Source organism: Halyomorpha halys, unplaced genomic scaffold (genome assembly GCF_000696795.3).
Source record: "Halyomorpha halys isolate HHAL.00 unplaced genomic scaffold, Hhal_1.1 Scaffold115.1, whole genome shotgun sequence".
NCBI classification, from domain to species: Eukaryota; Metazoa; Arthropoda; class Insecta; order Hemiptera; family Pentatomidae; genus Halyomorpha; species Halyomorpha halys.
In genome coordinates, this window is record NW_027106332.1 from 995924 (window position 1) to 1017762 (window position 21839).

General features: G+C 38.9%; 1 protein-coding gene across 3 annotated transcripts in view; it reads left to right on the forward strand.

The window, feature by feature from the left end:
• The first annotated feature begins 231 nt into the window (after positions 1–231).
• The window catches only part of LOC106677955 (transmembrane protein 192), a 33008-nt gene continuing 11400 nt past the window's right edge, over positions 232–21839 (forward strand). The window contains exons 1-6 of one of the 3 annotated variants that reach the window (XM_014416181.3): positions 232–736; positions 2695–2877; positions 4640–4726; positions 6724–6838; positions 6912–7073; positions 20743–20845. In XM_014416181.3, the coding sequence (XP_014271667.1) occupies positions 4670–4726; positions 6724–6838; positions 6912–7073; positions 20743–20845 (437 nt within the window). In that variant the 5' untranslated portion in view covers positions 232–736; positions 2695–2877; positions 4640–4669. Of the gene's footprint in view, positions 737–2694; positions 2878–2897; positions 4416–4639; positions 4727–6723; positions 6839–6911; positions 7074–20742; positions 20846–21839 lie in introns of those variants that run through there. The other 2 variants (XM_014416180.3, XM_014416182.3) reach the window with 2 other exon arrangements.

Genomic DNA, 21839 nt, shown 5'->3' on the forward strand with positions numbered 1-21839 from the left:
CTAATTATACTATTATTATTTGTATATAATTTAGTATTGACTTCCGCTCGCTAAATTTGCTCAAAAGGGACACACAAACTCACCAATAAATCCTTTTTAGCAGATTTCAGGCCTATATTAATTTGTAGCATTCTGTATGAATGAGTTTTGAAGTTTGCACTATTTGAGCTTGTTTTGTATATTAGAACCTTTGTTCTAAAAATAGGTATGTGGAGATGAATTGATTGAAAATCAGTTAAAAATAGTGGCATGAGGCCACTTTTTCGCATTTCAGTTTTAATATCTTTATCTTATATTAGATTAATGCCTTTTACTGAGACATAACTACATTTTAAGAGATAATTGTTGAATTAGCTATTGATGTTTTCCACAAGTTGCGGCACATTAGTTTTATTAAAAAAATATAGTGATGAAGCTTACCGAAGTTTTAAGGATTACTTTATTTGTCTTAGTTTGGGCATTAAAATATTGCATTGATGATAACATTAAATTGGGAGTGGTATTTTACGTTAAAACAACTTTGTTTATATTTTTGAACGCTTCGTAATATACAGCTTGTTTACTTCAGGAAGTTTTCATAAGATAACCTTTGGAAGTTGACATAAATATAGTAATTTTTGGTCCTAAAATGTTATCAAGGCTTGATGCTTCGTACAGTGATACCGCTAGTTTTAATTTAAATAGGTTTATACCATTAAGGACAGTTTGGCTTGCTGTTACCCATTTATTTTTAACGGTAAGTTGATATTGGTATCTACCTATATCTATTTATCTTACATTCACATAATTTACTGTAGTATCTGTATCTATAGCATTATATATTATTTTCGTGGCGCTGTGAATCCTGCATTTGTCAATCCTTTCATTTATTTTCTGCCAGTCCAGTATAATTTTATATTTTTTTCAGTAATTTTTCCAAGGATCAACATTAGCTTTGCTCATATTTTCAAGAACTGAATGTTTGTTGATGTGTGAATTTGCATTTCTTCTTGATATTATCAGGAATATATGGAAGTTTCTATTTAATTATTCTTTATAAATGCTGGTTGTCAGTATCAGATATCAGGATGAGGTAGTTTCTGAGTTATAGGAACCTTTTTCTGACTAGGAAGTGATTCTCTCTGCATTTATTCAGTTTTTTTTTTGTAGAATATTTTCATTTTTTCCTTTATATTTCAGTTTAAACTCTTGTAGTTGATATGTAAAGTAGTGAATATCCTTTATGTGGCATTTCACATCCTTATTTTGGGAATTGGTCTACTAGTTTGTTAACCTAGAGTACCTAATACCTTATTAATCAATGAAATGCTACCTTTTCCTTTTAATATCTTAAGGTTTCTACTAGTGCTTCACTGTAACTATCACCAATTTAATGTCAGGTCTCCACTCTTTTTATCACAGAAATTGAATACAATCAGGTGTAGTGGTATAATAACAAAACTAATAAAACTAGTTTTTCTTTAACTCCAGTGTGTATTTATCTGATTCTTTGCAATTATATATTATTATTTACAGTTGAATCCCTCTTAACCAGCCATATCTTAACTGTCTTTTGGATGAACTGCAATTTTTAAGCATCATTTCCCTATAATAACCAATTTAATAGCTGCTGTATGATGAGTTAATAGTTGACTGTGGACAATATATGAAGGGAAGATGTTTGGGAGTGTGGTCAGTGAAGAATACACAATAAGTAAAAACTAAATAAATTACTTAATAAATTTAAGAATGTAGTAATTTATTACTACACCGTTAAATTTTATTCCGTTTTTTTTTTTTTTTTTTTACGACTCCTTTCATTATTAATTATTATATATGTCCTTTTAAAGTTATGAGCTTCAGACTATTCCCGCCTTTATATGTGTTTACTGATCACTTCACAAAGCTTCCCTTTAAATTGTTCAATTCTTATTCCATTAAAGTTTATTTATCAGCTACTTATTTTTAATATTTTTCACTTAGATCTTATTTCCTATTTAGATTTAGTTTAGTTTACAGTTTTATTTTTACTTTAGTTCATGTGCTGTCTACAAGCATTTCCGCGAATGAATTTTTTAAACATATTTCTGTTATTCACGATTTGCTAATGTGGTAGTTTACTTGGTGTTGGAACCTAGCTCCAGACAGTATGTTTCTATTATTAACTATCTTTTTCTAATATGTTTCTATTATTTTCTTATTCTTTTTTCTTCCCTCACTTCATTAGGTTATATTCTCCATTACTTTTTAATGAATAAAGTGAATGTAACTTTATATTCACTTCTTTAGTTTTATTATTCTACTTAAATATTTAATAATCACATAAAAGTTTTTTCTATTTTATTATTTTTTTTTTATATTTCTTCAATTTGTATATTTATTTGCTTAGTTTATTTTCATATCTATGTTATATCTTTTTCTTCTTTCATTCCTAATTTTGATGTTATTATAGTTCATTATTCTTATAATAGTACATTATACATTTTCTTTAATATTACTGATGTACCTATATTATCTGTTATCTTCTTATGTTTCTTGTTATTTTGTACTTCCTTTTAATCATTATGCTTGTTATTTTTTGTTTTTGTCCGTTGCTCTTGTAAAGGTCTGAAATTTTGGCCGAAACATTGGCACTAATAAGTTAGCAAACATCATATGTTTAATCAGGATCTAAAGGAACTATTAGAAGCTTTTAGTACTATTTTTTTTATATAGGTGAACTGACTTAATTGAGAAAAATACTCCCATGACTTCAAGAAAAAAAAAAAAAAAAAATGAGGAAAAATACCAAACTGGCTTGTAGAGACTCATTACATGAACTGCTGTTTCACTTCATTTTGGGTGGGAGATGAAAATAGCATTCTTCTCTTTTTTCTGAAATTTAGGATATGAAAGAAGGTTAGTAATGCTTTGTTCATTAATTCCTCAAACATCAGTGTCCTGAACTACCAAACGATAATCCCACTAGTCAAAGGTAAGGGATCTTAATAGTGAATATTGAAAGAAAATGATATACTTTTCTCTCCATTGCCATCCTGGTCACTCCCTACTCCTTTGAGAATTTCCATTGAGGCTAGGGAGTGACTACTCAGGGAGAGCTAAGTCATCCAGTTTTCATTTTTACACTCCAGAGAAGCTTCACAAAAAACAAAACAAATATAGCTTGTACGTAAAGAGGTCCTAAAATACTACGAAACTATGTAATATACAGATTTTAAGTATTATCAGTATTGATTTTGTTGAGTACTAGGGTGTGAACAGTAATAAAATTTTTCATTCTCATTTACATCTTTGAACCAAGTGAAACGGTTAAAGAACAAAATAAAGGAGGACACCATGTGTGTTTTGCTTCCTTTTAGTATGTCCTAATCACCTTTTAGTCTAAAAATTTCATTTGTAAGAGTGTATTGGAGGGCATTTTATGAACAGAGTGACTGAAAACCGGGTGACAGAGGTAAAAAGTTTTTCGTGCTGATTTCAGATCTGTAATTATTTTTATTTATTTTTTTAATCATTTATAGTTGTTTTGCCAATAAAGTGAACCAATTTTTTATTTTAATTTAACTTCCACAAAGGGATCTTTTATCAGGAGGAAAGGATATTTTATTGTGGTAAGGATATTTTATTATACTCTGTTAGCTATTAGGCATGGAACTTAGTACATTGTTAAAATGCCATAGTGCTGTAAATTCTATTCAAGGTTTCATGTATAGTTTATGTAGCTTCTTTAGAAACAAATTCCCAAAGATTTTGTTTCTTATTTGTGGTAGTTGTATAATTGCAAAAAAGAGAAAGGACACTAATAGTGCTGTTAGAAATGTATATTATGCATACTTTGTAATCAAACTGGTGCCATTGCAGTTATGAGGTTGCTAAGGTGTAGTTGTCACTCCCTGAATTACAATGGCCACTATGGTATGGTAAGAGACTGGTCCAAACATAAAAACCAGCAAGTCAGTTCACAGAACATAACAAATGTACCACTTATTTAATCTTGTAAGTTACTGTTTCCTCCTCTGTAAATAAGGCTAGCAAGGAAGGTGTAATGCATATATGATGGCTTATTACTGTTTCATACAAAAAGACATTGCTGTTGAAGGGAGACAATCAAAGAAGATGAGTTTGAACTTACATTAGAAAGAACTTGAATTGGTGAAATTAGTGGTAAAGAGGAGTTAAATTGTCATAGCAGCATTTTTAAAATGAGAATATACCATAGTCTACTCTAATGCAATGTGTTATAATTTTATGTAGGGGTACAAAACACACATACTTTAATTCAAACTTAAATAATTTTAGAAGTGCTTTGGATAAAAATTTTCCTTAATACAGAAAACTAAAATTATATTTGAAATCAGCATGAAATACCCTTGTAAGGCCACCTTGCAGTTGTAAAATATCGTTCGAAAAGTTTTGGATGTTGTCTAGTTTTATAGGTAAGTTTTTTCTATTTTTTAACCAAAAGCATTATCACTGAATAAAATAGACTTTATATATGTATATATAGTTGATCGTAAAAATTGATATATAAGAAGATGGTCAGGGTTGCTTTCACTTTTGACCGCAACCCTGACCATCTTCTTAAAATAGACTTTAGTTCCTGTAAAGGAGATTATGAATGAAATTAATACTACAGGTTTCATAGAATTTTTTTTTTCAGTTATCAGTGTGTATTGTATTAGCTCTTCCGATGACAGACTTCAAGGATTATATGTTGTCTCAAGCAACATTTTGGGCTATTTCTTTTGTAAGTATATTTTATGTCTTGATTGATTTTTTAATCAACTGGATACTTTAAAAAAATACAGTTACTATAAAACATTGCCATTTTTGAGAGTAAGGTTAAGGATAAACCATTTTGGAAGAAACAAATAAAACTTGGTCAGCCAAAGAATCCAAACAGTTTTGGAAAAGTAAGAAAATGGAGTGGTATGTTGTGTATAAAATTTTTTTGTTTTTTCTTTAGAAATACTTTTAATCCCTAAAAATCCTTTTAGGATGATGATGAACAGTTATCTTTATTAAATCTTTTCATTCCTTATAAATTAGATAATTCCTTGTGGGGATAGGCAAAGATTTTTTTGAAGAATTTAAGTATAAGACAGGGGTGTGTATTGGCTTGCCTATTATTCAATTCAGCAGAAGAATTAGCCATAAGGGATTTTGAAATCGAGGTTTACTTACGAGACCATCTTCAGTCAACTGGGTGAAATAGTAGGATAAATAGATAATATGAACATTATTACTGGATCAAAGCATTCCCTACTAGAGGTTATAATCAGCTTTGAAGAAGGCTGCAGTCTTGTAATAAATGAACCCATAACTAAATACATTTAGGTCAGTGGTGAAAAAAACCTTGCTGAATACTTTGAGGTTGGAAAATGCAGATTTCAATAAATGGGGGGTTTTAAGGAGATGGTCAGGGCTGCAATGACGAATAGTTTTCAACTATTTATTAATTGCCAACGTTTTGACCTACAGTGTAGGTCTTCCTCAGGGCTAAAATAAAGATACAAACTATGTATCATTTTCCGGCCCCATTGCTTTTGAATCATATTATGTATAAGTGAATGACCATATGTGAATTAGAAGAAGATAGTGCACTCAAAAAGTACAAAAATAGTTTTCAACAATTTATCAATTACTAATTTGTCAACTCAGAATGTAGGTCTTCACAGGGCTAAAATAAAAAGATACAAAGTTTAACTTTAAAAATTTTGGGAAAATTAGCAAAAAGATGTCTGTTGTACCTTAGACTGCAGGGATGTTAAAAACTACAGGATTCAGTTCTCTACTGTACTGTTGTCAATCATTCCTATTTAAGTATAAAATTGCTGGAATTTGCTAAAATAGGATTTTTTGGGGAAAGCATTGAAATTATGAAGAGACCTAACCATGTCAATGAGGTTTGTGCTGTATGACTCATAGAATAGGTATATATAATATATTCAGAGGCAAGATAAAAAGAAAAGAGTTGAGATTAAGCACTTTATGAAGTGCTGCAACTATGAAAACGCCCATAACAAGAGGAAGAAATACATTAATCAGTGTTTTTTTTATCAGGACATCAGTTTCTGTGGACGTCTCTTGTAAAGTTACAATGAAATATCAGGTAAATAAATTTTACTTCTAGAGAAAATAAAACAGAATAATTGATATAATGATAAAAAACAACAGGGGAAATGTTTCAAAACAATATGTTTGATTTAAAAAATATAGAGAATGTGAAATCAACCTTAAAAGTAAGTTTTGTTGTGGGTTTCCTCTTATCATTAAGTTGGATAGGAGCATTGAATTAATTGAACACACACTCTTTTGTTTGTTCAATAGTATAAAGCCTTTTATGCAGAAGTGAATTAGCTTTATTCTTAGTAAATATACCTAAGGATCTTTTCTGAAAAAATAGGTCTAGAACAGGATCTTTGAAAACCAGTAGGACAACTGAGTAGGTGCTTGAATAAAGAATTAGTAGTCTGCTGTATAGATTTGTGTGTTTGACAAAGTAATGATATCTGATTTGGTTGGCCTTGTCTCCTTTAGAGATGTTTATGAGGTTTTTTTTAAATTAAATCAAACAAATTGATTTTTTTTTTTTTTTACCATTAGTGGCAAGGTTGTCTGAATCTTTTTTTTTTTTTGTTCTAGTTAGATTGTTATTTTGATTATATATTCATTTTCTTTTGTAGGATGATTCTCACTGAATTAGGTTTATATAAATTATTGTATTACTTTTTTTTTTTTCAGGTTTTTAATTTTAATTATTTGTCAAGTCATCAGCACTTAAAATTAGGTGGTTATTTTGTATTTTACAAAAAAATGCACAAAATTGTATCCATTTTATTTGCTGTACCTTCTTTTTGTAAGTAACCTAATAATATCTGGTTTGAGTTTAAGTAATGTTTTTAAAAAAATAATCTTATTTATTTTTTTAGTTTCTTCTCTTCTACTCGCTGTTGTGGGAGTTTTAAGTAAAACATATCATTTTTATCCTTCTTACTTTGATATCAAGTATGAGTTACTGCTACGATATTTGATGATTGGTGTGATATCAGTTGAACTGTTAGTTGAAACAACTGTATTAATTAAATATATTAGTAAGTTACTTTGATTTTTAAATTTTACCATAGTCATTCTTAGTGATCCAAGTTTGGATTAAAAAGTGACTTATTAATTAAGATTTTAATCTTTAGAGAGTAGAAAAGCATTTGTAAAATGATTAAAATTATATTTCATATTAAATTAATTTACATTGTGTATTTACTTTTGGTTGATTGATTATTAAACCATTCTAAAAAATTGTTCCTACTCTGTATTTTAATTTTTCATTTTTTTATTTGAGAAAATCCTTTCCCTCAGGCTGCAAGAGCTCATGGAGGGTGTAAATGGCCTCTCATGGGCTCAATATGGGTTTCATAAAGAGCAATCCACAGTAGATGCTATTGGATTGGTAGTCAAGATAGCCTGTACAGCAATACACAGGAACAAGGTGGAGAAGAGGTGCTAAGTGTTATGCAGCAATCATTACTCTAGATGTTGAGAATGCTTTTAACACTACATGATAGACCTGTATATTAGATGCCCTACAGACTACTTAAAAGATAGAGTTCTGTTTAATCTTTCAGACATTGACCAAAGGAGATACAAGGTGACTAGTGGTGTCCCATAGGGCTCTGTAGTAAGGCCTCTTGTATGGAACGTCATGTACGACACAATTTTCAAATTAACAATTCCAGATGACTTTGCAGTAGTATTGGCAGCAAAGTACTTGGGAGAAGTTACCCTCATCGCTAACTAGGCTGTTGCTATGGTCTGAGGCTGGCTGTCTTTGGTTGGCCTACAACTTACAGATCACAAGACCGAGGTTCTCCTAGTCACTTGCAGGAAGCAAACTGAGTTCATCATTGTCACAGTGGGTAGGCACAAAATTCGTTCCCAGCCTTGCATAAAATACCTCGGAGTCATGATCGATACACATCTCTGCTTTTTTTTTTTCCTGGCAAAGAAGCACGGCGGCCACAGAGGGCCTTGTACGCCATCCCTCCTCTACTCAAAACAGGCCAATTGCCTTTACAAATCTGGGCACTGTGTAAGGATCCACTGTCTCGCAAAGTTTGGGGTCCAAGATATGATCCTTACCAAAGATGAGGAATCGTGTTCTTGCTACTACATCACATCTATAAATGATGTGGTAGGCAGTCTCTTCATTCTTCCTGCAGAACCTGCAGATAGGGGACTCTATCAATCTCATATTATAGAGATGCTTATTTAGCTGACAGAGTCCCATGTATAGACCTGTCACCCATCTTAAAATTCTCCTATCCATGTTAAGAAGACAATTACTTCTTTTCGGGCAGGGTCCCTTGAGGAACATTTTTGGTTGTTCCATTCCTCTGGTATTTCTCCAGAGTAACCCAGCCTTACTTCCAGCAATCATTTTGATGTGCCTCTTCGCATGGCTGAGACTAATTCCACATATGAGATCAGATGTAAATGGAGTGGACCCAGATCCTTTCCTTGCTAAGTAGTTCGCTCGCTCATTACTTTTAATGCCTTTGTGTCCAGGCACCTATTCCACCCGCACCTTGTTGGCCAAGGAGAGAGAGTTTAAGTTAGCCTTACACTCCTCCACCAATTTAGAGCGGGTTACATAGTTACCCAGCGCATAAATGACTACCTGACTATCCGTAAAAATCGTAATTAGCTTATCCCTTGTGCCCTCTTTTATTAAATTCTGGGCACAGACATTTATTGCAAACACCTCAGCCTGGAATACTGTGATGTGCTTTCCTGATGAGATGGATATGCCTTGATTAGGCAATATAGGTGTCCCTATACTTCTTCACCTGATGATCAGAGTGCATAGCCAGGATCCCATCTTCATTGATCCTCCTGAACAATCTTCCATGTCCCTCATAGGTTAGGGAATGGTAGTTCGTTCCTAACTTTGCAAGCGTTATGCGGAACTAAGTGCTTGAGTCTCAATCTTTATGTGCAGTGGCGGTATGTTCAGAAGAACCTCCATCGCTGCAGAAGGAGTAGTGCTTATGACACCCGTTATCATGAAGCATGCCAATCTTGCCATGTTTCTATAAGGAGTACGATCAAAGGCACCATCAATGTCAATAAAGACACCAGCCATAATCTCCTTATAGGCCAAACTCTTTTCAATCCTGGATACTAAGTGATGTAAAGCATCCTCACAGGATTTCCTGGATTGATAGCCAAATTGAGCGCTGTGTAGTGTTCTCTCTACCAGCGTAGTTTCCCTAATATGTCTGTCTAAAACTTTCTCAAGTATCTTCATTAAGAAGAATGTCAGACAGATAGGTCTGTAAGCCTTGGGGTTGTCATAAGACGCTTTCCTTAGTTTAGGTATATAGGACACCTTCGACACTCTCCAACATGGAATGTGACTCAGTGCTAAAGTCCCCCTTAGCAATGCTAATGGTTCAAGACCGCTAAACCTTCTTGTAATAAGGCCGGAAAGATTCCATCCGTACTGGCTGATTTAAAAGGTGAGAAAGATCTAATTGCCTACTCAACCTTGCCAGAGTTGACAATCCTATTTGCCTCGACCCACTTGTCTCTACTACAAATGTAGCTCTATAGTGGGATTTACGTCATTTTCTTCTATCAGTACACACCCAGGGAAGAGTGAGCGTGCCAGAGCCTCCTGGGTTCCCACTTCAGAATTGGTGAACCCCCCTTCCATCCCAACAGCACCCAGTACTCTCCTTTCAGAGCCTCTGGATAGAATCCTATTAATTCTGAACATGGAGGGAGCATCATTAATGTCATTGCAAAATCTCCTCCATGCCCCTCTTTTGGCCTTCCTCACAGTCTTATTGTAGTAGTTAGTACACTTTTATGTGTCCCAACAGCCTGTTCTTTTGGAGAGCCTCCTTGTGAGTCCTCTCAGCGTAGCCAATTCCTCATTTCACTAGGTCATATTCCTGTTGGATTGGATCCTACATACACTGTTATTATCAGTTTTAGGATATTATTATATTACAAGCTGCCAAGTGTTCCTGATGGTTCCTGGACAACTCTTGACCTCTTCCTCGTGTCGAGTACAGTAGGAATCCCAATTCGTCAACTTTGGATTCCTGTAAACTGACTCGGATCATGTCACATGTTGACAAGTCATATTTGATGTACCAATGGTCTGAGCATGACTCTTCGTCTGAGACGTGTCAGTTTTTCATCATTGGACCTGCTCGATGATTGGCTATGGTTATATCTATGACTTCCGCCCTCACCCTATTGATGAAGGTAGCTTTGCTACCTCTGTTGAGAACCTTTAAGTCATGCCCTAAAAGATACTCTAAAAGAGACTCACCTCTCTGGTTGGTGTTTGTGCTCCCCCAGAGTCAATGATTAGGGTTGGTGTCCATGGAGGCCACGACTTCATCCTTCCCAGCCAGGGTTCCCTCTTTGAGGGCCAACTTTGCTGCTGCCAAGTCCCTCAATAAGATAAGTGCCATAGAGGCATCATCTTGAGTTTACTCTTATACAGGATACAGGTTCTGGCATGTATTGGCACAGAAATAATGCTGTACTCCCGCATGCCCACTGATCCTGCCTTTATATAAGCAAGGTTCTTGAATTAAAATAATATCAATGTCCTTACCTTACATACTGCTGTAAAACATTGCATGCAGTGATGCAGGTTCACTTGCAGCAGCCTCATCCTCATCTTTAGTCCTCAACTGCCAGTGGGCCCCCGGTGGGAGCAGTGAGACACCACTGCCCCAGGACCCTGCCTCAGCGGAGGACCTAAGAGCAGCGGACGCGCCCACAGCAGCCAGACCTCCAGGATCGCTCGCCACCACTAGCCTTCTGGGTCCACCAGCAGCCCATCCTTCAGATCCACATGCTGCCTGCCCTCCGGATCCGCTCAGCCTGCGCTCTAGATCTACCCATGGTTTGCCTTCCAGGTCTTCTCGCTCCAGCGCGGTGGGCTGCCATCCCAATCATGCCAGCACGAGAAGTCAAAGCAACACTCTCCACCTCCATGAGCTCACCAGCCAAGTAATATTCTCGAGTAATATACTCGAGGTGTGCACCCCCCTGTGCCTGCTTGTCCATGATCCTGATCTTTTTTTTTTGTTCCTCCTTCCCGGCATTGCTGCCATACGGGGTTTCAGCAACAGTGGGGTAGTGCGTTATGATTGCGCTTGCTACTGCTGCGAATAAACATCTTTTTTTTTTAAACTTTATTTTCATAATTATATACAAAATTATTTGGTGGAACCATTTAATTTTTGGGGACAATTATTTTAAAAACGTGGTGCAGCCCAGCACTCGGTTGAGTGCTTTAAGATGGGGCAACACCTTATCCCTCAGCATCCGTCAGGTACGTCCAACACGCCTGGTCCGCATCCGTCCGGTTTTCATCTCCAGTACACAGCCTAGTCCAGCCCTCCTGGTCTCATCCTGCTTCTTCGCTGTCCTTTTCGTCATCTTCCATTGGTGGCTTGCCAACCCCGGGTGATGGAGCCCTTCCCAATGTAAAGTGAGTTGGCCCGACCACCTCTCTCCACCCGTAGATGAATTCCCTGAAGTACGGGTAGTTCTCCTCTTCCATCAGGAGAGGGAAGTCCGACTCGGCGAGGGCGAAGATCCCAGTTATTCTCGTCAACCTGGCATGGTGTCCTTCCATCGCGGTGCAGTCCAATATTATTATGTTTTTTCTGAAGCTTTGCAGCTTTCCCTGGAATCCCCTGTGTCCTGTCAGGACTTGCGAGACCCAATAGTCTGGGATGACCCATCCTGCTCTCAATCTTGAGTGGACGGTAGGGAAGAATTTCCTCAGCATCGCACCCTTTCACTTGTCCGCCACCGTCCATTCCACTCCTCAATCGACTCTTCACATCATACTTCGTAGCATCCTTCTTGAGGATGAGGTCCAGGGCCAGCACCTGCGCTGCCTCATGCGACACCATCCTATACGCCTTCGTGACCCTCAGCAGAGCCAGTCATTATGTAGTGGCCAGTCTCTTCTTCTGCTCCCGCGTGAGGGTTCAACTCCACGCAGGAGATGCGTACCACAGGATACCCAAGACCACTCCTTTCTAAATAGTCATCATAGCGGGGTATCTGAGGCCACAGAAGGTGCTCCTATACTGCTCAGCCCGTTAAGTCACCCTATTCCTCAGGTATACCAAGGGTGGCGTCGAAGCCTCTCCTCATCCTCACCCGGCCTCACCTTCTCTCTCTGTATGTCCAGAGTGATAGGGTGAGCCCTCTCCGTGAAGCTTTTTAGGAGTATTGCCTGAGTCTTAGCTGCGGCCATACTCAACCTTTTCCTCATGCACCAGTCTCCAACCAGACTCTGCTTTGTTCTTCAATCTGGCTCTGCTATTCCCGGCCACAATGACTGCCAGGTCGTCGACATAGGCCGTGGCAAGGAACCCTCTATCTTCTAGTTTCCCCAACAACTCATCGAACACCAACTTCCAAAGGGCCAGGCCGAGAACCGAACCCTGCGGGCAGCCTCTCTCGATCCTTCTCCCGACCTCGGAATAGCTATCCCTGATCTTCACACTCCTGTTACTAAGGTAACTACTCACGAGGGAGTATAAGTTGCTGGGGGTGTCGAACTCCTGCAACCGCTGGAGTACGTGTGGCCACCAAACACTATCGAAGGCGGTCGATATGTCGAAGTGTATCATCAAGACATATTTCTCCGTCCTCCCTTCTACATCCTCATGCACTCTCAACATCTGTTGTTCCATTGCCATGGGTCGAGCCGTATTGCCGTGGGTGACTCGCAGCACTGAGGACTGGTCTGAGGCTATGCACTATCATATGCTCCAGGACCTTGCTGATAACAGGGACGAGGCATATGGGCCGATAGGCCTTCGGCAATTCCTTATCCTTGCCTCCCCCTTTGTAGAGCTGTCTCAAGTCTGCAATCCTCCACCTGCTCGGAAAGTACCCCCTATCTAAGCACTCGTTGAAGATTTCCAATAGCTCCTCCTCGATATATGGGGCACTGTTCCTGAGGATTGCAGCGTCCAAGGCGTCGAGTCCCGGAGCCCTCGCAATCCTCTGCCTGTCCACGGCAAGACGTAGGTCCCATAAGTCCCATGGTGGGCACTGGTCATACCTGGTGGGTATGACGTGGTGCGTCTCACCATACTCTCCTCTGCAGTGTCCTGGGACATATCATCCCTGGGGTATCTATAATCGATATAGATCATTGCCGTTACTTCCAGGGTGGTTGCCTGGGCTCCTCCAACTTTGATGGCAGCCATCATTTGTATTGGCTTCACCTTGCCTAGCGCCACCCTGTACGGAATGCCCCAGGGATTCTTCTCCGACTCCTCGACGATGAACTCGTCCCAGGACTTCTTCTTCTGGAGACGCATGCTGTTTCGGTATACCCTATACCTATGCTTGCTTTCCTCTCAGAGTGCCGCTCTCTTCTCTTTATCTGCACTCCTGGTACCTGCGCCTGGTCCTATAGTACTCTCTCTTCAGCTGCGTCAGGGCCGGCGTCCACCATGGGAGTGGACGTGCTCTCGCCCTGCGATGCTGAAGGGTAATATTGGCCGCATGGCGCCCATCAGGGTTGCCACTCTATGGTAAATTCCTGACTCTTCGTCCATCGGCGCTACCTCCTCCCATTCTCTATTCACCAATATCCCCTCCAGTTCACTGGAGAAGGCTCTCCAGTTCTCCAATCGGGTCACAAAGCCCCTTTCCTCCGCTAGGGTTCCACCTGCCTCCTCCACTACACTGAAGGCTAAGACCCGATGGTCAGAGCTCGTGTCTGGCCAGTGTCATGTCTATCCAACTCTGGCCCCTCGCACACACGAACGTGGGGCCAGAGGGCTCATTCATAATGACGAGCCGACTAGCCACGCTCTCTTCCATCAGCCTCCCTCTGGCATCTGTGCGAACCAAGCCCCAGGCCGTGCTCCTTGAGTTGGTGTCGGAACAGACTATCACATTATTATAATTGAGTACGACAGCCTCCACAGCACCAATACTATAGTTGATATCTTCATTGTTCCTTCTAGGCGGCATGTACGACGAAACAAGGGCGAAAGAGATCCTTCCCCACCTCATGTAACATACCGTCTGATCTGCTGTGGTGAATTGCTTCAGTTCCATAACGTCGAGGGAAGGATTAACTATTACAATCGCCACTCTAGGCCTCCTCTCACCACTGCCCAAAGCGGACATCCTCAACGCCACACCAAACCCTGTAACCACATTGTTGCGACAACATGGTTCCTGAATTACCATGATGCCAACCTTTCGGACGAGAGTCCTAAGTTTGTCCGCGACCAAGTCTCCTCATTATTCGTTGAAGGCCCACTTCTTTCGTCATCCACTGTTAAAGTTTCCAGGATTTTTATCATGTTCTCCTCTTTTCCGGCCATGATATAGGCCCCGGAAGGAATCTTTTAACTTCTGTTGATAATACACCTTCCCCCTTTGGGCAAGGTGCATGGCGTGACACTGCTCCAACCACTCCAGCCACTCTAGGCACCTCACACCAACACACTATTTCACTTTAAACTTTAAAATTGAATAACTTATCCTAGGATCCTCCGATTGGGGTTGTGTAGGTATTCGTTCTCTTCAGTAGGTATGCGCTCTACACGACTGTCCACTGCACAATGTGATTCCATGACTTTTTTAAGGTCACGTGGGGTAAAAACCACCTCGTGGTCCCACTCTTTCCAAAATTTCGTTGAAACTGTTCGATGTAATTTCTTCAATTTTCACACAGCACTGTACCACTCCTCTTTTAACGTTTTGGCACATTCCTGTTTTCATAAATATCCCTACAACCACTTTAAACACACTACGAAAGCTCTGTATCACACTAAACACGTCTTCTCTACTCGGTAGTCAGTAGACAACTCCCATGATCCTGATCAGGCGTGCCTGCACCTCATCACTCTGCTCACAAGTGAGCTGGACAGAAGGATAGCTGTCAGGAATGATGGCAACCCTGCTACATTCCACTGTGTTAGAGTGGTTGGACCACTTCCCCTAGGCCTCTTTGCCGTAGGTGCAGAAGTCCTGGGGAGGACCTTATCCTCTTCTTGGTGGAGGTTCTCGGTCTTGTATAATTCCGGTCACAGGAATCAACAGAGGCTGATGGGCCCGGTTGTTCTTCAGTGTCCTGAGACTGCCCCACCCGCCTCGTATCAACTCTCCTGGTCGTTCCAGGTCCCGAAGGGTTCCAGTTCCTAACATCATAGGTGGAGGTGTCCTGTTGACCTTCGATATTCTGAGAACTGACCCCATGCCTCCTACTAGCCCTTATGGATGGCCTGGGTCCCGATGAGTTCTGGTCCCTATCAGCCGAAGCTGATAAACCTGAAGGTCTCCCCATATCTCATGTCCAATCCACGGTCCTTGACTCGCTCTCCGCAGCAGAACCAGGTCCTGTAGAGCTCTGTTCCCTGTCAACCATGGTTGCTGGGCCCAGAACACTCTCAGTCTCCTGTAGTTCCACTGTGGCTTAAGTGATTACACACCGCCTTCTCCTCATTATGCCTAATCCTCTGCTATTTCTTCTTCTAGACTGAGGTCTGGGGGCAGTGTTTCCACTTCCCCCTTTCCCCTGCTGAGGTTCCTCATCACTCATCTCTTCCACAATCGTGGCAAGTAAGCTCAGAACATCCCCTGGCAGTTCCACTGCTGGCTCTGCGAGGTCCGAAATATCTGAGGGGGACGAGTCCTCCTCATCTGGAAAGGGATAAATCTAATAAAGATTGTTATCATTCATTTTGTTCCCATGAGTATGGGGGTTCTTAGGCACTGCAGGTTCTACCCCCTCTTCCTGCAGTGGGCATTAAATACAATGTGGGGTGCGTCAGGTGCCCCAAGTGGGTTGATAAGAGATAGTATATTTTTATACCCCCTCTGCCCTTCAGCCTCAGGTCGAGTTCCCTACAGCTAGCTTGGGTGTTTAAAGGGTCCACCATGATTGTCATATTGACAGGCATGACGGAATCCCGCCTCTGTCGTTCGCAAGTCCCATCGGACTCCCCAGGGAGCACCACGCGGTGACAGTGGGCGTTGGCAGGGATAGGGAGGACTGGGAATCCTCAGACAGTGAGTAGGGCCCTGTGGCCTGATTCATCCGCAAAGAGTGGGGGAGATACCCACACCCATCTCTCTCTCTAGTCCTGTTGCCCTACCTATTCGCCCCCCACATCTCTACTTTAATCTTCACACGGAATATATCAGTGCCAAATCTGCTAAAGTAGCATCCTTAATGTCATGCCTTATGCCAAATATTGGAGGTAGTAGGGAGAGTCACAGAAGGCTTCTTGCTTCTGTTTTCTTCTCAATTATGTTATATGCAGCTCCGATTTGGAAAGAAGTGATGTTTACAAAATCAAACAGGAAGCAGATGGTTTCCATTTATCGTGGAGTTTCCTTAAGGACAGTAAGTGCTTTGCAAATAGTTTCCTATGAGGCGGTGTGATTGGCCTTTGGAACTTTTTGTTGAAGAAAGAAGCAGGCACTGTGAATGAGAGAAGACGAGCGGAAAATAACCATCGGTCAGTGGCAACAGCATTGGTAGGCTGCAGATTCCAAGAGGCTAATACCCGATGTTAGTTTATGGTATGATCACTGGCATGGTGAGGTGGATTTCTATGTAACTCAATTGTTGACAGGACATGGATGCTTTAGAGCCTACCAGTACCATTTCAAACTGGACAACACTGCAGAATGCCCTGCATACCTGACTATTAAGGAGCACGTGTTTTTTGCTTGCATTTGCTTTGCTAAGGAAAGAAGCGAATTGTCGAGATTGTGTGAGGAGAGCATCACACCAGAAAAAGTAGTGAGGCATATGCTGCCCTCAGACCAGCATTGGAACGCAGTGAAGAGATTCACCACAGTTGTCCTTAAGAGGTTAAGATTGGAAGAGATGTCTAGAAGGCAATGAAAACCATGCGAAGAAAATAATGAGCCGGCACTCAGCCTTTGCCCTCCATGAAGTAATGCCTAACCATATGTACATTAGTGAAAGTATAAAGTTTAATTTAATTATGCAATGTTAAGAGATCACTAGTACATGGCAGGACTCACAAAAAATAAATAAATAATAACAGAGTCATGCTGCCCAAATACATTGGGTTGCCAAAATACACAGCATACCAGAGAATCTGTACGGTATCTTACGGATCCGTCTGTGTCAACACATTAAACCTCATCGAAGCTGGTGAAGTCTTTCCAAGGAACTTCATCAATTCTTCTTTGCCCTGAGGTGTCAGTGTGTTATAAGCAGGGAGTTATTGGGTCATTTTCAGCTCATGGTGGAGCTAGTGTTTCAGACTCCCTGCCACATTTGTGACAGAGGGACCCAACTTTTCCTTTCTGTCCACTAGCTCCACACAGGGGTGCATAGTTGATATTTAGTTTCAGGGCGTTCGCCCATTCTGACTCCGAAAGTATCTGCTTCTTACACACATATCTATTAGCTTTCGGGGTCTCTTTGAAATGGTGAAAACCAATACCCTGCCACTGCCACCTGCAATTGGCCCGTTCTTCAAAAGGATTCTCATGTAACGACTGCTGTAGAGCTCTCACCCTTTGGTAGCCCTGATCCACACCCAGTCTTCTAGCACATTCCACGATTTCGGCTTCGTAATTAAATATAGACTGGAATAGGACATCTGGAACATTTGACATTCGCTGGGCAATGGACTAATGCTACAGAGGAGCCTTCCATTGGTAGCAGATCAGACCCAGTCCTCAATACCTCCTAAGTGCAAACATCACCGATGAGGTGTTTGCAGGGTGCCCGATGATGGCCTTGATACTCCTGCAGATATTGGTTTCAATACCCTCCAATATCGCAGAACATATCTTTGGAAGGGGCGCAGTCTGGAGAGGGTAAGTAAGGCCTGGGAACAAGTATTGTTTGACAACATTGATCTTTTTTTCCGGTTTGAGCAAGCATAAGATCACTAATTTATCAAGATTATTATTTAACTTTGTCACCACTTCTTTTCCAAATAAGTGGAAGAATGTACATCCCAGATATTTGGTGGTTTCGTCGGCTTTTGCTGTTTAGATGAGCTCTGTATTCTCTAGGGAGAGCTTTGTTTACCGCAACTCTTCTTTGTCCATCATGATACCCACACTTTTTTTTGGATTTATTGTCAAACCAATCTCCGCAAGCAGCCTCTGGAAACTATTTATAATTCTTTACGCAGAACCCCTGAGTTACAGGCTCCATTACAGCCTGATTGTCCGTGAACCCTGTGAGAGTTCTCACCAACACTCTTTTAGTTCATATCCAAATTTATTTGAGAAATCCTGATCACAGAGCTCGTGGTACAAATAATGGGTGGCTAGGTTGATGCGAAGGCGACAAGGGCTCGCCGAGAGGCACTCCTCGCAAGATACTGATCTGGTTAGTTATATGGGCTCGTATATTAACCTTGATTTTATTTGTGGTTAGGAGAGCCACGATCAGAATTGTGAGGTCAGGTGACACACCTCTTGCCTTCAGCGAGCTCACTATGTGTCTATGACAAACATTGTGCCAACAACGTCGAGAAAAACCACCGCGCAATCTTTTTTCCTATTTTTAACATTTTTTATGATTCTAGCACTTACATGTGTTCCCGGCAGTCCTTTCATGAAGCCTCTTTGATTTTTGCTGAAGGTGATCTGTTTTCTCAATTCGTAATCCAGAACCTGTTCAATGATTCAGCGCACAATCGAGTATATCATTATTGGCCTCCAGGAGGAAATATTTTTTGAGTCTTCTTTTCTCTTATAAACCAATATTATGTGCCCTTGGTGTAGAGGCTCTGGTACATACCCCACCTTCAGCATGATCTCCACAATATATTTAATGATGTGTGTTATATCAAAGTATTTTATTGTGCGGACCAATACACCGATTGGCCCTGGCGATGAGTCCAGTGTGTTGACCTAATAGCCTTATTCACCTCCTGAATATCAATGGACATCAGATTTGGCATCTGGGCGTATTTCTCATAATCCTCACGTTTGCAAAGATTCTCTTTTTTAAAGAGGCTTCTAAAATGTTTTTGAATGTCGGCTATCTTTAATGGGCACTGCTTGGGAGTGTCAGCGTTCATTATGTTCTGTACCACTTTTTTCCTCTAGTTATAATAATTGTATTGAGCTAACTCATTGTGGTACTCCTCCTGATGATGGCTTCTGTCTGCCTTATTAGCTCTCTGCAGATTCGATACTTTCCCCGCACTCTTGTTGGTATTTCGGTTTTTTTCTTTTTTCTCATTTTACAAAATTTAATGACAGGATGCTGTGGGCCCGGCAGTTCGGTGTTAATATTTTTAAGAAAACACAAGAAATCGCCTACTGCTTTGTTGAAATTCGCAGAGTTAAAATTTTTTACTTTCATAATATCCTGAATGAGAGCCGACCATTTACTTATTTCTAATTTGATATGGTCCATCTCACCCTCTCCGACTTCATTATCTCTTACAATGCTTAGTAAGCCCCTTAATGTTTTGTTGTTTGCCTCCCTGGGATGCTTCTTTGCTGTATGGGTTCCAAGACCTTTATCACCCTTAAAAGTTAGCCCACAGATTGTACAAATTTTATCAATTGTTTGTAGGGGAGGATCTTGTTTGTCCTGTTCTTTTTCCATCTCCTTGTTTGTCTGCGTAAATGTAGGCAAGCTTGGGAAGTTATTGTCAATTTATAATGTCTTGCCCAGTACCATACCTTTCTGATCCTGCCACTCGTCCTTGACGTACATTTTTTTGCCATCTCCAGTGGCATCCATAGAGATCACGGAGACCACCACTGCTCCCCGAACAGGGCATTGTATCAATATACAATAGGTTAAAAACTAATTTAATAAAAGAAGAAATCTAGGTAATTTCTTCCATATATCTGTCTGACCACTGCTATGAATAATGAATGTCTGTTCATGCTAGCATACTGATATTCTCACTGTAAAAGAGAATGGAATCTCAGAAGAGAATTATATAAAAAATTCTTTTTATTTTAAAATTATAAAAAAAAAATATAAATAAAAAATTCTTCAAAAAAAAAATCACCAGAGTTTGTGTTTACTGAAAAGCTCTATTTATAATTAATCGATAATGTAACCTGCTTCATATTTAGATAGTTTCTTGCTATGTGATATTTAAAAATTGTATATTTAATGTAAAATTATAGAATACCTATAAAATATACATAGATACCTACAAAAAGCACTATTTTAAATATTTATACTTGTATTATTGATTATTCTAGATCAGTGCTGTAATGTTTTTATATGTTACTCAAAATGGTTGGTGGGTGATTTTATCTAATTACTAGGATGATATACTATAATCTCTTTATAAATGTTTACTAGTTTTAGATTGGTGAGATGAAATTAGTTTGAAAAAGTTTGTATCCATATTTGTTGGAAGGTTTTAAAACTTATAGCTTGCAGATTTATGAAACTGCAGATTATCAACTGAGAGGAATTACTTTATTAGTTCTGAGAAAATATTGAACAACTTATTAATAAGTATAATTAAAAAGTATTTATTAATTATTGGTATAAATACAAAAAAAAAAAATAATTATTTGAGAGAATCCTATGTTGTTATGTTAAATCTAAGGATTATTTTATCTATGCTCATTGAAGTCTGATACCTATATTTGATTTAATCTTGCTATAATCATATTTTAAACATTTTTTTATTAAATGATTGTATTGTATGGATTTTTATATCACCATTGTTTAGTTTTATGCGTTATTTTTTTAACTTTAATTTTTAGTTTCAGTCAAAAAATTCAATCGACAAAGACCTGTGCCTGATGTTGAACGATTTGAGTACCTGTTACCCAGTGATGCTCGATCATCATCTGAAATAGGATACAGGTAAAATTGTCTCAAATAAAAATTTAACTGCATTTCCTTGTCTAATTTAAATTAGGTGGTCTAGCAACGACTTTCTGGATACATTTTTATTAGTTATTGTTTTTACTGTCTCAAATCTAAATGTTTTTCTATCAAAAAAACAAATAGATATTGCGAAATAAACATATCCAGCATTATTTCACATTTCAATGATTAATGTTTAAAGAAATGCAATTTTTAGCTTAGTCAATGGTAATTTATATACTTTTTGTAAAAATGGATTTAATTTTAAAAGTCATTGGAAGTGGTCTTGTTGATATATTATATTTCTGAACTACTTGAAAAGTATTTTAATCCTCTATTCACAGCATGTGTTCAACCTGACTAAACCAGGACCAATGCCACCTTTTATGTACGCTATATTTACATCTGACCATTTATTTATGTGTGTTGAATTTAACAATCTATTGAAAGTTTAGGATTTTTGTTTAGTAAATGTTGAAGTTGTTGGAAATGACAAGTAGTTTCTTGTTTCTGTCTTATTTGAGGATTCTATATAAGTGACTCATCTAGATGTCCTAGGTAACAAATCTATTGAATAGTGATAACCAGAATATTATTAGTGAATAGTTTAGGAAAGGATACCATATTTTTGAAAGGTGATTTGAAAATATCATAAAATTTTCTATTTGATTGGTAAGATCTGGTACCAAAATTTTTGAAGAAAAGAAAAATACAAAATCACATATCAAAACTCAAAATTCGAGTTATTTCTTACTTTTCCATTTTTAATTCATCTGAAATCAACATTTTGTAAATTTATTTTGATAAATATCATGGAGCTATTACACATTTGAATGTCTATTATCTCTAAAATTGAAGCTAGTTAAATGTGAGAGAGAAATACTTTATTTATTTATCTATGCTGCCTAAATACATTAGGTTGTTATCTCACACAGCATACTTATCAATCCATAATCGGACATATATAAATTACACATACATGGTATAATCA